At 38.8% G+C, this 17152-nt stretch overlaps 1 protein-coding gene across 1 annotated transcript; it reads left to right on the forward strand.

Annotated features, from left to right (window-relative positions):
* Positions 1-823: 823 nt before the first annotated feature.
* Positions 824-17152, forward strand: bbc3 (BCL2 binding component 3). The gene is made up of 4 exons (XM_088079285.1): positions 824-1153; positions 2665-3067; positions 9838-10043; positions 12896-17152. Exons 2-4 carry the CDS (start codon positions 2677-2679, stop codon positions 12989-12991), a joined length of 693 nt encoding a protein of 230 aa, XP_087935411.1. The 5' UTR covers positions 824-1153; positions 2665-2676; the 3' UTR covers positions 12992-17152.

The raw sequence follows: 17152 nt of genomic DNA on the forward strand, positions 1-17152 counted from the left end.
AGGTTTTCACAAAAGTATTTTGCCTTGGTATTTTGGTGCATAACAATAAACATGATATGATAAAATAAAGAGGATAAAAAGTAAAGGGATAAAAGGTATATATATATATATATATATATATATATATATATATATATATATATATAATAAAAAGAACATGTAAAAGACAAACAAAAACACTTTTCCCCTAAACTCATACATCTTTCAGCATCCTTATATTATGTGATGCATAACTGCACTACAATGTTATACTTTACTTTTGCATTAAATTTTGGCACTATGTCTACCTACACATATATGCATGTATGTAATTAGTACAGTGTATAGTATGTACAGCAAAAAAACAGCACTTATAAATAGTACTAAAATAGTTATTTTTAGTAATTGATGTTTTATTTATACATTTTTTTGTTGGTGGTGTTTTTGTTGTTGTTTGTTTGTTTTCGTATATTTGCTCATTACTTTCTTGTCTTTTCTGAGGATTTCCAGCTGTCTTAATTTTGAAAAATCCAAAGTGGGATTAAACTACCAATTAAAATATCTATTTTGAAAACAAATGAGGTGTATGGCTCTGTGCAATAACATAAAAAATATTGACCTAGGAAAGGGCAAAAGTTCACAGTATTAAGTATGAAGGATAAAAAAGAAAAAAAAAGAAAAAAGTATTTAAATCTCAGCTAAAACAAGAACAAACACAAGAAACCTTTTTTTCCACTGGGCTAAGTCTTTGGTTCAATACAATACTACGTGGGTTTTATTCTGAAAATCTACGCCGGGTGTACGCTCTTTCTTCTTCGGTGTTGACAGCAGTCGGCCTTAAAGAAGAGCAGCAGCAGCAGATCGCGTATTCTGAACATCATCCCGCTCAGAGAGGAGCACCGACAACCAGCTGCTGCTCCGTTATTCGGTTCATCTCGTCGGAATATTTTGTTTTGATGGGTTAATCTAAGATAAAGCAGCTGAATAGTAACCGAGACAATCCTGAACCGGAAACTTGATATGGAATGACACGTTTTCATCGCAGTGGACTTTTAACATCGCCCCGTGGTCCTCCGCCGGGTGTTTTGGCACATTTTATCCCGTCTGATGTCCACCTGTTCCGGCCGGTTTCTGACCTGCAGACAGCCTCACCACGGAGCGTCAGATAGAACCAGTAAGGGATTTATTTTACATTAATCCTCCTTTTTAAAAAAAAATGCTGCAGAAGTTGGTTCAAAATCTGACAGCTCAAAGTTTCATCATCTGTCCAGCTGTCTAAAAACTTGGCTGTCACGCGACATTTCTACTATTTGTATTTTATTGTAATTTTTTAAGCGTTAACATTAACGTTTCCTGTTTATAACAGAAACGCAGTTTTGGCTGTATTTTCGACGTTCATTTAATGGTCAGTGATCTTTCTTCGACTCTTACTTGTGTATTTAATCTTTGCGACAGGTCCAGACATGTTTGACAATGAAAAGTTAAAGTAATAATAATAATAAAATACAGCATACAACTGTGATATACTAATGTAATGTGTTTCGAGGCCATATGTGCTGAAGAAGCGATTAGGGACTACACCAAAAACCTAGATGATGAATTAATAAAATATATTAAATTATCGACCACGGTTGTTCGCTTAACGGTCGTATTTTTTCCCCTGTTTTTCTCATTTTTGTTCGTATATTACTTGAAAATGCTGATTAAAAATCCACGTTAATTTTGATTTTTTGCTTTTCTTCCCCTACATAAATCAAGCGTTACCATCGAGGATTTATTCACACTGTTTTTCCTTCCTATCATCACTTAATGCGAGAGAGACCCGCGTGGCTCGCTTTACAGTGTGTGTGTGTGTGTGTGTGTGTGTGTGTGTGTGTGCGCGCGCGCGTCTGCGCTTCCTCGTGCTCGGGCGGCAATGTTTACAAACAAGTCTCGTTCCCTCGTGAGACGGGGCCGCCACTGCCCCCTGGCGGCCGATAGAAGAAAATATAGGTCGGTGGGTCAAACTGGTGGAGAAAGAAAAACAGTGGTGCTAAAATTGGTTCAATGAATTTAGTCGTATTTATTTTACACATTTTTATTTTTTACAGTGGCCAATTTGTTGCCAAGCAAACATAGTGTTTGCTTTCTCTCTCTCTCTTTTTTTTTTTTAGGAAATTGCATTCGTATTATATTTAATTTTATATACTTTTTAAGTAGTAAGGTTTAGGTTGTTTAAGTTAGGTTGGGGTTTTTTGTATTTTTGTGTTTAGTTTAATTTTTTTCAACTGTACATTATGACCCCCAAAGGAAATGTGTTTTATCAAAAAAGATTAAGTTTTTAGTCCGTTCAGCTCAATACAGTTTGTTTTAATGCTGCAAAATGTATCCAGTGGATGGGAAAAGCAATTGATTTTATTGTTCTAATATCAAAAGAATTGTATTTGCAATATTAATAGTTTATACTTGGCGCCCAAATATCTATAAAATGTTGCTACACAAAATATCATGATTCAATGCAGAATGGATTTTTGTCTTACCCTTAATTTGTAGTGTTTGTAGTGTTTTCTTAATTTTCAGTGTGTAAGCTCTCAGGGCCAGCGTCATTTTTGCTGATTTTGATTCAGTTTTGTGTATTTTTCAGATTATTATTTATTGATCATCACTCGCTGTCTGGGTTTGTAGTCATGTCTCTGTGTGTTTTAGGCTACCACTGAGATGGCCCGTGCAGAGACCATTGAGAGCGTCGCAGAAACTGGAGGAGGAAGCATCCTTCTTCCTCGCCACAACACCTGCCACATGGAGCTGCCTCGCCCCTTCTACAACTGGCCCGGCCTGCTCACCACCACCATCACCACTGGAACAGGGACTGGCACCAGTGCCATACACCTCCACCACAACCACCACCATCTGCACCCTTTGCAGACTCTCTATCTGTCATGCCCGCTGCCTTACCCCCACTCCGAGGGCCAGGACGAGACCCAGACTCACCAGCAGTTACCTGCGTTACCGCCATCACCAACGCCTCCTTGTTCGCCACTTTGCAATCGGAGGGAAGAAAGGGGTGGAGGTGCAGTTGCACAGAGTGCCTTCTCAGGACAGCAGTCAGGTAAGATTATTTTATTCTTTTTTCACAATAAAAGAAGAACAGTGCGGCCTGGGTAACACGTTTAAAAAGCTTAAAGGAGGACAAAATTGTAATTAAGTACATATACTCAATACTACATTCATTAAGAACATAAGAAGGGTTTATAAAATATTATGCTTTGTTATTAATTAAATTACGAAACAGTTTACCCAAGTACAACTGCAATGATTATTTGATTAATTATTTAGTTGAAATGGGAAATTAATTGCCAAATATTTTGAGACACATTTAAGTTGTTTTATTTTTTTTTTTTAAATAATTCAGATTTAATATTTGCGTAGTTTTTTTTCCCTTTCTTATCACTTTGAGGTACAGGGTGTTTTTTTATTTTATTAATTATTTTGAGGTTTGGGGTGTTTTTTTCTTGTATTTTTAATATAGTAGAGTTTTGGTGAGTGTTTTTGCTATTATTTCTTAAATAATTTTGAGGTTTTTTGAGGTGGCTTTGTTTTTAAAAGATTTTTCTACATTGTGTATTTTTAAGTACATTTTCCTGATTATACTTACTTTTACTTGTGTTGTGTTGTGTGGTGTTAGTACTTTTACTTAAGTAAAGGATCTGAATACTTCTTGCACCACTATAAAAATGTTACATTTATGGTTAAAGGTTGCGAGTTGTAGCACAGTGTCAATAAAACCACGTGGGATCTGGTTGTTTTGGCAGAGAGGAAATGGGTGCATATTGTAACAGCAGGCTTATCAGTAATCATTAACCTGCCAGAGTGAGCAACAACAGAGCCAGCTGTGATTTATGGCCAGGTTCACCGCTGCAGACGATCAGCAGCGGCTGCAGGTTCTGACAGAACGGGTGGAGAAGATATGACTCAGCCACTCTGCACAGACCTCCACCCTTAAATAAACATTAAAGTCATCAGTTAGAACGGGGGTATCAGTTATGTTTGCACTTGGCCCGCGGCTGTGTTTCCATGACGGGAGACTGTTTGGGCAGTGTTGATGAGGGACAGGTGGAGGAATGGAGACGAGAAGTCTTACAGGGATAAACACTTTCGGCATTGTAAGCATCAGAGCAGTCGGCTGCTGCATCATGAAGCTACTCAGACAATTAAACTGATCAGACTTGTTTTACTCATCAGACGTCTGAGGGACGGGAGGTTACAACAGCAATGCTGAGCATTCAAACAGAAAATCCATTCAATAAAGTTTCTTTCTTTTGACTCAAATTAAAGTCAGAAAATCTCTCGCACAGTCATGGTCCCTGCACCTGTTTTTTTGTCTGTGCATGGTCAAAGTATTTTAGGAATACAAGCTGTCTCTCTTTATAACAAACACAAATCGCCTATTAGTTGTTTATTTACATTGTTTTCTTGCTGTTAACCTTTTGAAACCCTTACACACGTCCTTTTTCTTGTGCTGCATTGAGACGCCTTTCACAAGTATTTAAACCTTTGAGCAAATTCGTAGGATTTATTTGGCAAACAGGAAAAAAGGTGCAAATGAGCAACTTGAAATGCAAATTGCAAGAAATTAGTAGATGTAGAAAATTATTTTTAAAAAGCTTTGGGAAAATGTCTGGGGATCTTTATTAATAATTATGATAATTAGATATTTAAAACTAATTTTCAATAATTGCTACATAGTTATTATAATTTTTAAGCAGTTTTTAAGGATATTTCATTTTTATTATTATTTTTTACTTAAATGTTTCATTGTTTTGTTCTGTGTTGTTTTCAGGTGCTTTTCTTGTCCTTTTTTCTAATTTCTTGCAAATATTGGGGTCATTCTATCTGAAGTTGCTCATTGCTTTCTCCCCATGTTTTTGAAAGAAATCAAGCCAGTTCGCCCAGGTTTAACAAGGTTAAAGTGATTCTGCTGCATTCGCTGTCGGTTAGTAAGGTGAATTATTTCTGAGTTGAGTCAAAACATGGGGAGCATTGAGTTCAGTAAAGAGTGAATCACCTTTATTATTATCTGATGACTCATGTAGAGTCTGAACTTCAGTATCTGGGAGGGAAATTTGGAGGCTGTAGAAAGGGAAACTCAGGTGGCAGCAGCAGGTTACAGGACAGGTAGGTTTACATGTGACTGAGCCTGTGTTGTGACTGATCTGTAGCAAAGTAAACAGATAATTTACCCCCACCTCCCGCTCCTCCTCCTCCTCCTCCTCCTCCTCTGTCTTCTCTCTCAGCTGCAGGTCAGCTGTGCATCTGGGGCATGTTGAGACTTGTTCCGCGCAGTCTGGCTGCAGCAAAGTAACTTTCAGCTGCATTTCCTCCTGCTCTGAGTGCTCAGCCAGGCAGCACAAAGTAAAGTCAGTCAGTCAGTTACAATTAGTCTGTAAATTTGGCAGTTCGGTCAGTCAGGCTGCAGATTTCTCAGAAGCTCACGTGTAAACAATTTATTTAGTCTGCTTGTTGCATAAACAACTTGCCAGACTAATATTTTGTTTTTCAGGCTCATTAGTCAGATCTATAATCACACAATCAAACAGTCAGTTTGTCATCCAGTCAGTAAATACGTCAGTTATTCAGTCACTTCAGCCCCTTTCACACATGCCAGCTGCATTTACACTGCCTGTTCAGGACGGGATATCAGGCCGTTATACTGCCCGCCGTCCTTTGTATAACGTTAGGTCACAGAAACGGGACACGGAGTGGTCTCACCTCTGAGCCGGAAATAGAGTTAGTAACAGCTAGTGCTTTCGCAGGTGATTTGATACCTAACAAGCAAAACAAGAACATTGGCACCAGACAAAAACAGCTCCTCGCTTGCCTTGTTCATGAAAATATGAAGAGAAATCTTTCACCACATACACAACGACAAGGCTATTATATGTAGGCAAGGGCATGCTCTCTGACTCCGTGGAGTTATGGGTATTACGCATGCATGAAAATGGCACTGAGATGCTGAAGGGTAACAGCTGGCAGCTGCACTTGGCCTGATAGAACCTTTTGGTTACACTTGAATGAATGGGGCTGAAATACAATGACTTCATTTAGCATTTGTTTTTGGTCTTTTATTAAGAATCTTTTCAATAATTGCAATTCTCACCCATATCATTATTGTTTATGTCAAATATTGCTGCCTTCATGTGCTCCTCGGACATATTGTATTTACGAGTTAAGAGCACATGAACGGCCCGCCAAAGTCGTAATTATGAATGAGAAATTGGGAAACTTCGATGACTGATGATGACTTGCCGAGTTGTGATGTTTGCGTGACATTTCATGGCAGCAGAAATAGTATAAAGCATGAAAACAGTGTCAACAACTGATGGTAAAGACTAACATATTTTGTTATTTTGCTCCTGGTAGCTATCATTTACTTTTAGTAGCTGCACATTTTAGTGTATGCATCTATTCACTGCAAATCACAGCAAATATTTAACTATAAAGCATGCCAGGTAAAAATATTAATGTTGATAACAATGTTATTTTATAACACAAATTTCCGACATCATAAATGCATAAACATGGCGGGCAAAAGTCAATGTTTGGTCAATATTAAGAAACTTTTTTTTATTAATACATGTATTGAACATCAATTTTTGATAATATCTTAAGTGTAAGATGGTAGTTATGTTAACTGCTGTCCATGTAGAGTGACCTAGATTAAATATTAAAAAAAACCCACAAAAATAATAAATAATATTTAAAATATATTAAAAGTTTAATGATATGAAAAATATAAATAATCTGGAAACAGCTATCAACATCTTGTTTTAATGCTGCTAACATTAAAATGTAACCTTTGTAGCTTCCACATTTTTCCCAATTTACCAACTTAAAGCACATGAACACAACCAAGTCAGAAGAACGACTTCCCAACTTTGAAACTACGACCCTCTGCTTCCTCTGTTGAGTTTTATGGTGGTTGGCATCCATAAGGGTTGCGTTATTGCCACCTGCTGGACCACCTCTTGCCCCACCTATTCCAGCTTCGCCATGGCTTGTTTAAAAAGATGCAAGACAGAAATGTTCCTAAATGTGTGAATAGTGAAAATCACTCGCTGTGTCTGAAATGTGATCTGAGTAATTTAGACATGAGTAAAGTTAGTTATCCAACTCAGCATTAAGCTTTCCTCCTCCCCTGTTTGGATATCTGCTTTAGTCTGTTTTGATTTTTAATGCCACCCCTCCACCCGGCAACCAAGTCACCATCCTGCCTCCCGTCTCCAACTGGTCACAGGATCTCTGTCACCTTGTCAGTCCGTCAGCCTATCAAACGGACAGGTTCACCGTCGGTCCCGCCCCCTCTCCTCCCTTCAGCCTATCACAGCTCAGCCCCTGCTCTGCTGGCCAATCGCTCTGAGATGTCTCCAAGAGTGCTTGCCTCAGAGTTACCTTGGCAACAAGCCAGGGTTTTCCCGTTTGTTATTTTTTCTCCCGCTCTCTCTTTTCTCTCTCCCTCTGTCTCCTGCTCCGTCTAGTCACCTGCATCTTTAGAGGATCAGTTGTAATCCTCCGAGCGAAGCAGATGCTGTGGTTGCTAGGGGTGCTCAGCTCAGTGACGGAGACACGGGTCGAGTCACAGGAAAACTGCGTGGACAAAGTCAAAAACATTGTTGTAGAAAGGTTAAAACAGGTTATTCAATCATCTTGAAGAGAACTGACATCAGCGACACTGACCTTTAATGCAGTGTAAGTTAGGAACAATAAAACAGATCACACAAAAATGAAATTGGCTAAGAGAGTGGAAATTGTAGAAATTAAGTTTCAACAAATTCTTATCATCATTTATTATTATGATTTGGCAAGCACTTTTGAATTAGTTCTTAGATCACATGCAAAAAGAAATTTAAAAATGCAGGATGAGAAAATAGAAGAATGCTCTACTTATGCTTACACTCTTCTATTTTATAAAATATGGTTTAATGGATAAAGAATAATAATAATAACTTTATAACCTAAAACAGATTTTACAAAGTACTTTGACAAGCAAAGAAAAGGAAGAAAGTTAAAAGAAGAGGACCCAAAATGCAAAATTCAGGACACAAAATTTAATAATTTTTTTAAAGATGGGAAAAACAGCAAAAGCTACGAATGCAATAAAACTACAAAAAGGTAAAAAGAAAAAATTAAATCAATAAATAAAAAAGTGTCAGTGCTCTGATTATGATGTTTCCACTCTTTTACATTATAAAATGGGGTTTGACTAATTAAAAAAAAGCAACATTAAGCAAGAAAAGTAACAAAATAAACTCTGATAATACTTTAAAAGACTTCAGCCCTCATAAAACCATAATATCTCTAATAGCTTTGGGCGTGTTTGTCATGCTAGGCAGCCAGACAGAAGGTACAGGTATCCGTCTTTTTAACCAAGCAAACACAAAGTCTGTAAACACAACAAACACACACACATGCAGTTCCCCTCCATACCAGACTTATTAAGCAGATTAAGAGATTTACTCTCCCAACTTCCATGAAGAGGAAAATAAGTCCGGCGCCCTCAGAAATATATGTGTGAACACAGAACTACACAACCCCACTGGGAACTACACAAAAATAGTTACTATACAGTAACTTTTTTGTTCTATTTCTCAATTTTAAAGACTGAAGTTAACACTTTTTTGCAGATTGATAGATTTCACTTCATCATTTCCTGTTCTTTCTGCATCAGACAGGATTCACTTTAATGTCACTTTTTCTACTATTGCAAGTACAAACATGAATGTGCGCACAATATTTTATCCTTTATGGTCATCTGTCTCAGGATTTTACGGGCTTTTTAGGGGGATTATTGCAGCCTAAAATGCCTGATTTCATGGCAGCTTTTCTTAAAAAAATGCAATGCATGTTGCAGTGTTTTAAGCTTTTTTTAATTAAATTTTGGGAGCCTGTGGGAATGAAACCACACAATTTTGAGTTTGTGACTATCTATGGTTACCACAAACCTGCATATTTATTCCAACTCACCCTGATTCTTTCAGCACGTGTGATACATCTGCATGCAGCAGCCTCTGCCCTTTGGATATTTGGATATTGTCCACATGTTTCAGCTGTTCTCTAGGCTGTTTCTGTTCCACCACAACATTATACATGGTGCAAAACAGTTTAGCCCCACTTTCATGTGTAACATAATTGCCTTGCACGGTCTTTGGCAGTTGTTTTTGTTGGTAGATGTGAGACGTTTGTGTCGCACATAACTGCATTTTCCCTTCCAGAAACAAGACAGTGAGTTTGGTGTGTGTGGAAGTCTGCCAAGATTGGTGAAACTCAAAGGGAAACTAAAAGAAGATTGGTCAAAATTGTGGAGAAGTTGCGGTAATTGGACAAAATTGCGAGGATGCACCAAAATAACGGGGATTGGTTGAATTTGTGCTAGTTGTACAATCGTGGCATTGCAACATCCCTGAGGGGCTGATAATACTCCAAGTGATGATCAGTGATGGCCTGCAGGCCTCTGATGATTTCTGGGAAGTCTGTGTATGATGATGATGTGTGCATTTTTGGATGTGTAAGGTCTCTGTTGCTTGTCAGCCAGGCCTTTTTTTTCTCTGGGTGCATAGATCCCCGACTTGAACTCTCCTTATTAGTGTGCAGGGAAGCTATTAATGTTCGCTGCTTGTTGAGAATCAATTAAGCATAACCACCAGATGCTCTGCGGACCCAATAAAGCACTTCTGTCTCTTCATTCATGGACATTTCTTCTCAAGAGAGACACAGGGAGTCAGAGTATGATGAAAAACTATGGTAAAATATTGTGAGGGAGAAATGCATTTTTTTCTTTGTTTGGAACTTATTTTTGTAATTTTTTTCCTCTTTCTGCTGTAGACTTGTTCAGAGAGGAGCGACAAGAAGCTTCCAGCCGGCAGGGACCTCTGCCTGACCTGCTGCCCCAGAATGAGCACCGATCCTGGGCTTCACCACGTCACAGAGCCCCCAGAGGAGAGGCAGTGCAGGAGCTGGAGGTCCGCAGAGTGGCCAACCAGCTGAGAGCCATTGGAGATGAATTTAACACTGCGATCCTCCAAAGAGCAGTAAGAGGGGAGACGGGGCTTTGATGTGTAATTTATAGTGTGTTTAGTTATAAGTTAGTTTGTATTTTATGTAGATTAGTTGATACAGATGCTTACAGAGAGGAGTGAACCTTAACAAAAAATATTTAATGTTGATAAAAACTCAGTCAGATCAAGAGCATTTTGATTGTTTTATTTATTATTTTTTAAGTTTAGATTTGTTTCACTTTGAATGTGTCATTTCCACTTTTGTTTGAGGCTTAAATCTACTTAATTTATAACAATTTTAGCTCGATCACAACTGTAACGACTATGTTGTCTCTGATTCTCACTCACAATCAAGTGCTAATGTTTACGAACCTGTTTTCTGGCCTGTCCACGACACTGAGCATGACTCACCAGAAAAATAAAGAAAGGCACACTCGTCTGCTGCAGAGCTGTGTATACGTCTCGAGTCTACTGCCAACAGGAAAGCAGTCTATCCCCTAGTTTTAGCGTTATTTCGTATTTAAAAAACCTGCGTACACACGCTATATATTAGTGGAAAAGGGGTTATACTGTTATCAGGTGAGCTACTTGTAGATTTGTGACACACCACTTTCCTTTGACTATTTTTGCGCTCAACTTTTCTGGGGTCATCTTCTCAAATTTTAAAACTGTTCCCGATGCTTGACTTTCTCGACATCTTGGTAGCGGTTCACATGTAGTTAAATCAGTGTCAGTCGTGCTGGATTGCTGGTGACTAAGGTTAGATGAGAGCAAGTTGCAGTCACAAAACTATCACAAAGTCTATTAATATTCTGAGAATAACCATAATTCATGTTAATGCATAATTAATAATGTCTGATTACTGTTTTTAAATTTATTGGCTATTAGTGATTCAGACATTGATTACCAGGGCAGTTTTGAGACATTCAGGTCAGCCCTAGTAATTACCCGTGTGTGTGTGTGTGTGTGTGTGTGTGTGTGAGAGAGAGAGAGAGAAAGAGAGAGAGAGGGGCAGTAGTGAGGACAGATCAATACTTGTGTGAGAGTGAATCAATGTGAGCCAGTTTTTCCCCTCATCTCACGTGTTTTAGTGCTGATGTTTTTACAAATTATAATTGCCTTGCGCGGTCTTTGGCAGTAGTTTTTGCCTCTCTCTCTTTCCTTCTGCTCCTCTCTGCACAGAAACAGACAGAAACGACTATTTAAGAAATATTATTACTCTCAGTGTCCTCTCTATTCCTTCCTTTTGTCTTTCTATCCCTCCTTCCATTTCACTTTCTATTTCTCTCTCTTTATTTTCACTGCCTTGTTGCTTTTTTTATAATTCTCTGTATGGATTTGATAACTTTATTAGTGCAATAGTTTTTCAGAAACAGTAGTGTGCGACCTGTGTCCTTAAACACCCCCAAACAGCAATAAAGATTTTACACATTCAAGCAAAACGCGCAGATCAAATGACAGCGCTTGTCTCCACTGCTGTCTATCTGCTTCCTTTTATTGTTATGTCTTTATCTCACCGCCCCGTCCGTCCCTTCGTCCCTCCCTCTGTACTCCAGATCGCGTGAGGAGTTGGCAGCAACTCTCCACCTCCTCCCCCACTAAATACACACACACACACACACAAACACACACACACACCTCCCCACTGCTCTCTCTCCCTCATCATCCTGCCTTGTGCACATAAACAAAGATGACGTCATCTCACTCACACATGGATTGTGAGCACACGCGCACACACACACACACACACACACACACACACACACACTTTATGAGGGTGTAACAGCACAGTTGTGGACATGTGTAGCAGGTTTCTGATGTTGCTTGCCGCTCATTGAACTGTCTGTCTGTTCTCTGAGTGAGTAAGTGTGTGTGTGTGTGTGTGTGTGTGTGTGTGTGTGTGTGTGTGTGTGTGCATGATACTTTATTCTCTAGGGGAAATTGGGGAAATTATGCCTGTTGTTTACAACCCAGCCAGGCCAAAAGCACAGTCAGGCTCTTTTTCTAAACGAGCAGTTTGAAACAAAAGGAGTGAGGGAAGGAGGGACGGAGGGAGGGTTAACCGCAGGCACGTGAGGTTCAGGCAGTTCAGACGAGCATCTTCAACACAAACACACACTTGTTTGTCCTCTTGTTTGAGCTGTACTCACTGTGTTTCTTTTAATTCCTCTCTAAATCCTCCTCCCGTCCACACTCTCCACAAAATATAACCTCATATTCCTCCGTTGTTGTGAGATTTTTCTCTTCACTTTTAATTATTTTTTTTAAGTGATCCTTTTTAAAACATTTGGCTGATTCAGATGTGTTCAGAAATGTGGCTGTACCTCAGACAGCTGCGTCATTAATCACAGTCAAACTCTTTCAACCCTGAAACCTGGACAAATTGGCTTGATTTCTCTCTAAAAGCCATGAAGAAGGCAATGAGCAACTCTAGAAGAAATTACCCAGAAATTTGCAAAAAAAAAAAATCTACTAACTTCTTGACGAAGTTGCTCATTGCCCTTTTTTTCAAGTATGTAAAATAAATAAAACCAATTTTCTCTGGGTTCAAAGGTTTATATAGTTGTGAAAGGTATCTGCACCATAAGAAGAAGAAAAGTGATGTTCAACCAGGTTTCAAAGGGTGAAACAAGTTCCAACATCTTTGCTTAAATTCACTTTTGTTGAACAGATTTTTTTCTCGGTTGCTTCACATTTAAACAAGGACAAAAGGGTTTGGCATTGACTTTCATGAAGTTGCATTCAATTTTGCCTCAAGAGCTGTTTAAAGATCACGTCAATGAATGCGCATGTTTTAGCAACTTGCCTCGTCAAAAAAGGTCACATATTAAGTAAGTATTTTTTGTTTTTTTTTACCAACATCTGTGTGTCTTTCTGTTTCGCAGCACGCTGTCCCTCACTGGCAGGACTTGAGAGATGCCGGCCGAGGAATCCTCAACTTCATCGCTCAGACTCTCAGCACTCTCTACAGGCTCACGTAGAGACACAGATGTCTCACCCGTTACCATGGCAACTTTATAAATTCAGGACTTGGCCGCTGATTATCGGACTGTGGCTGGTGAACAGATCGACCCTGACTGGTTGCTTCACTATCGCCCATTTGAACCTGGAGGATTAACGCATCCTGAAATCAAAAACTCGAACAAAGCATTTTGGAGGACGAAATCAGGAGGTGTCGGCGCTACCTGTGGACTGGATCAGGTTACTACCTGTGGAAACTGGACCCTGCCTGTCTGTCTGCCTGACCAGTCTGTCCATCAGTCCGTCTGCTGGTACAGACTGTGGCTGACGGACCAACGGTCACTTTCCTTCCTGTATATTTTGTAAAAACTACTTGCTTTCACTGTCTTTGTCTCGGGGCACATCTCTTCGGTCTGTGTGTGTATGTGTGAGTGTGTGTGAGTGCACATGGCAGATGTGGGTCAAACAAATAGGTCATGTATACTGAGATATCAGCACAAAAAATGCTACTGGGAAACAGGGATATCGGGATATATCATCCAGACTTCCTGCCTGATCAGCAAACTTTCTGATGCTGCCAACTCCAGATTCGCTCTGCTCCCTGTGAGTCCTCAGCTCAACGTCTGCCCAATTAGAACGAGCTAGCATAGCAACAGCAGCAGCTAATATCCAAAAATAAGCCGTTAAACGAATCTAACAAACTCACACCGAAAGAGCTTGACTCTGCCGTTGGCCATTTGCTGTGTCAGACTCTTACAACTGTCCCCAGCATGGAGCTCACACTCCTGCAGCAAAGGCTACATCTCCATACAGTCCTTCAGACCTTCAAAAGAATGACTATACTACAGCCCACTCAATTCACACTATGAACATTGAAGAAAGTACTCTTGGTATAGGTAAAACTTTTAGGGTAGTGGTATCTGATTTTTGGAAAAACAAAACAAAACTCAGCCCTAACGGTATTCAGCAGAGAGACACAAATAATGTTTCAATCCCATTTGAACTGTGCCATAAATTATACAGTTCCATAGATAATTTTGAAAGTTGCTTTTTGTCATAGGTCTTACAATTTAGTGTTGTGTGAACTGCATCAGTCGTCTCGCACAGTATATGATGGCAAGCACTAACATGAATGTTAACTTGGCACAAATGTAATATTATCTTACCTGATGCGTTTTATCCAACAACTACAGGTCTTTTTATTAGCCAGGAAGAAAAAGAATGAGCAAGTCCTATTGCCTTTATGAGAACAAAATACACAAGTGTTGTAGCTTCACAATAGAGAACACTAGGACGTCACTTAAGCAACTCGTGTAGACATTCTAATTTCAAAGTCTTCACCAATTTCACAACAATTTGCAACTTTTTGACTTTCAAAATTTAGTTTAAATTGACAAACATCACGTGTGTAATTCAGGGCACAATTCAAACAGGACTGAAAACATTATTTCTCTTTTGCTGGTGACTACGGTGCGTTACTTTTTCCAAATTACAGTGGTTCACTGGAAGAGGAGTGACTTTGCCTCTTAGTAGCACAAATGAGTCTGTTTCTGAGTGACCAGTTTGGAAGTGAAGCTCCTCTTTACATTGTGGAGATTCTTCATTTAGCTTTCATATCAGCCACAATTTTTCTGGAGGAACTGTCTCCTTTTTTCATTTGAATGGACGATATCTCTCTAACTCTTCCCTTTGATTGTTTAGAAACAACAGACACGATTTGACCCTCATCTGACATGTGTGTATCACTGTTGTGTCTCTATTTTGTCCCCCGTTCTTATAAACTGTGAAACTAGATGCTGAGTTGCATCGCAGGGGAAAAACGTCAGGTGTCAGTCCACAGAGTGAACCTCTCTCTCTCCCAAATCTGTAAACCGCTTCATTTCATCGTACGACGACGTGCCTTTCTGCTCAGCGCTCTGTGGAGTCTAATCTCCAAAACTAGGACAATCAGCTACACACACACTCAAAGAAAGACACACACACCCTTCAAGTGCTTTGTTTGCAAGTGTCACTTGCATCACATTCAAATGTTCCCGCATCAGCACGGTTCAAGGTCATTTAAGGACAGAAATATCTTAATCTCCGGCGCCACATGTTGCCACTGTACATTCCTCCGTTCACGCCGCCCGTGTTGGGAGCGGGCAGAGTCTTTGTGTCGACAGTGTTTAAAGTTACTTGATTGTTTGTAAATATTATTTCGGAAGAAAAATATCAACTAACATGAAAAATTCTGACTTTAAAATTCCTTATCAAAGTGAGAGAGTTCACTGTGTTTGGGAGATCTTTTTGTATTCTGAGCGGTGACAGTAGAGCAACTTTGAATTTAAATCCAGTGGATTTGAGACGGTATTCCATGAGTTAAAAAGAGAAATTTGGATCTTTTGGATTGTTAAAAAGTATTGAAATTTGATGTTTTGTAAAATGACCCCTTTTCGGTTGTGCGATTATTTTCAATGTAGTTTGGGAGAAAATGTTTAATAGCTCAAATTAAGAGCATAATTTATTCTGGAATGTAGCCTATCTGTAGCTTGTTTTTGTTTGTTTCATTTTTTATGTAATGTATTATTTATTTTTTTCTTACAGTCCTGATCAAAACTATGAATTAAGCTTAAGTTGTAATTGTTAAAACAGAGATTAAATGAGTTTGGAGCTGAAGTTTTTTACACACTGGAAGTCGATACATCACTTTGAAAAGCAGAAAAAAAATGCTTAATGCCCTGTTGGCAAGTATATAGATATTTTAGAAAAGGATATTTCCCCCCCTCTGTTTATAAAAAAAATTATGTCCACACAAGCTTTTTTTCACAACACTGCAACACAAAAACGACCCCAAACGCTCACTGCATTAGCTGTCTTATGCAGTCTTCTCATTACAAAGGTAAAGTGTACAAACTAACGCTACCTTTTTCAAACAACAACTGGAAATCTCATCACACCTGATTCCCGTTTGATTTAAGGATAAAGGAGTTCACTCAAACAATCAAAAAATTTTTTCATTCTTTCTCAATAGCAATCGTACTCTGGAAAGTGTCCCATTATCTGCTGGTTTTACCGAGTCTGACCCAAAATAGTCGTTTCTGATGGACTTTAAATCACAGACGCTTCAGTTTGACTGTGACGTGGTGCAGCAAGTAACCAAAAGAAAGTTTTGATAAATCTGCATTGAAGAAGATTTAAAGAAATCACTGTTTTAGTGACCTAAAACTCTGATTGCTTGTTGACAAGTGGTCAAAACATAGCGGGAAATATCTGCTTACAAAAATATCGGTATATTTTGTGTATACGTGTAGACAGGACCTACCTTTTGTCCGTAAGGCAATGGTCTTATTATTATTTATGACTTTTCTGGCCATAAAACAAACAAGACAAACAAGATGTTTCGTGTGTTACAGAATGCCACAAACATCTGAAGACACTCAAAGTGATGTATCGGCTGTCCATGTGTTTATCAGATGAGATGGAAAAATATCAGTATTCTCCAAAATTTATTCTCTTGAAAGCACAAAAAATAAAAAAAGCAATATTCCTAACTAAACTGAAAAGCCCTTTTATTAAAAAACAACAACTTGGTATTTCTGATGTTAATTGAATTCCCAAATTGTGCGCTTGTTCTGGTGCTACACATGCTAAAAAGATATATTTATAATGTACTGTAACGTACTTTGAATTAAAGCGCCTTCATTGGCGTATTTCATCTTTAATTTCAAACATTTGACTAAAATGAGGACCCTTATTCACATGAATGCCTCAAAAATTCAACAGGGATCAGCTGTGGTGGTTTTACTTTGCCACTCTCTCTTGGACTTAGCCTCACTGTTTTTTATGTTCAGGGCATAGGGCCTGGTCATTTCTGAAGGCTGTGATGTAAAAAGTCATAATGATACCTGCAGACGCTCAGCAAACATGGAGCTCAGCAGAGGACAAACAGTGGGCACTGGTTTACTGCATGTATATTCATATTTTTAGATTGGCTTGCTGGCAGAGCTTTCAGCCATGTTCGCTGTCATAACGTAGTAACATTATGGTTCAGGGTTGCCCCACCCCCCCACCCACCGACAACGCTCAGTGTCAGTCACATGCAGTGTGTATTTGCTGTTTTTCAACTTTTTTCTATTGTAAAATTTCTAAATAATTTTTGTACTTTTTTTCTTTTTTATACAATAAAGATAAGTAAAACTATA

This window comes from Plectropomus leopardus, chromosome 6 (genome assembly GCF_026936395.1).
Source record: "Plectropomus leopardus strain MGB_pleo_1.0 chromosome 6, ASM2693639v1, whole genome shotgun sequence".
NCBI lineage: Eukaryota > Metazoa > Chordata > Actinopteri > Perciformes > Serranidae > Plectropomus > Plectropomus leopardus.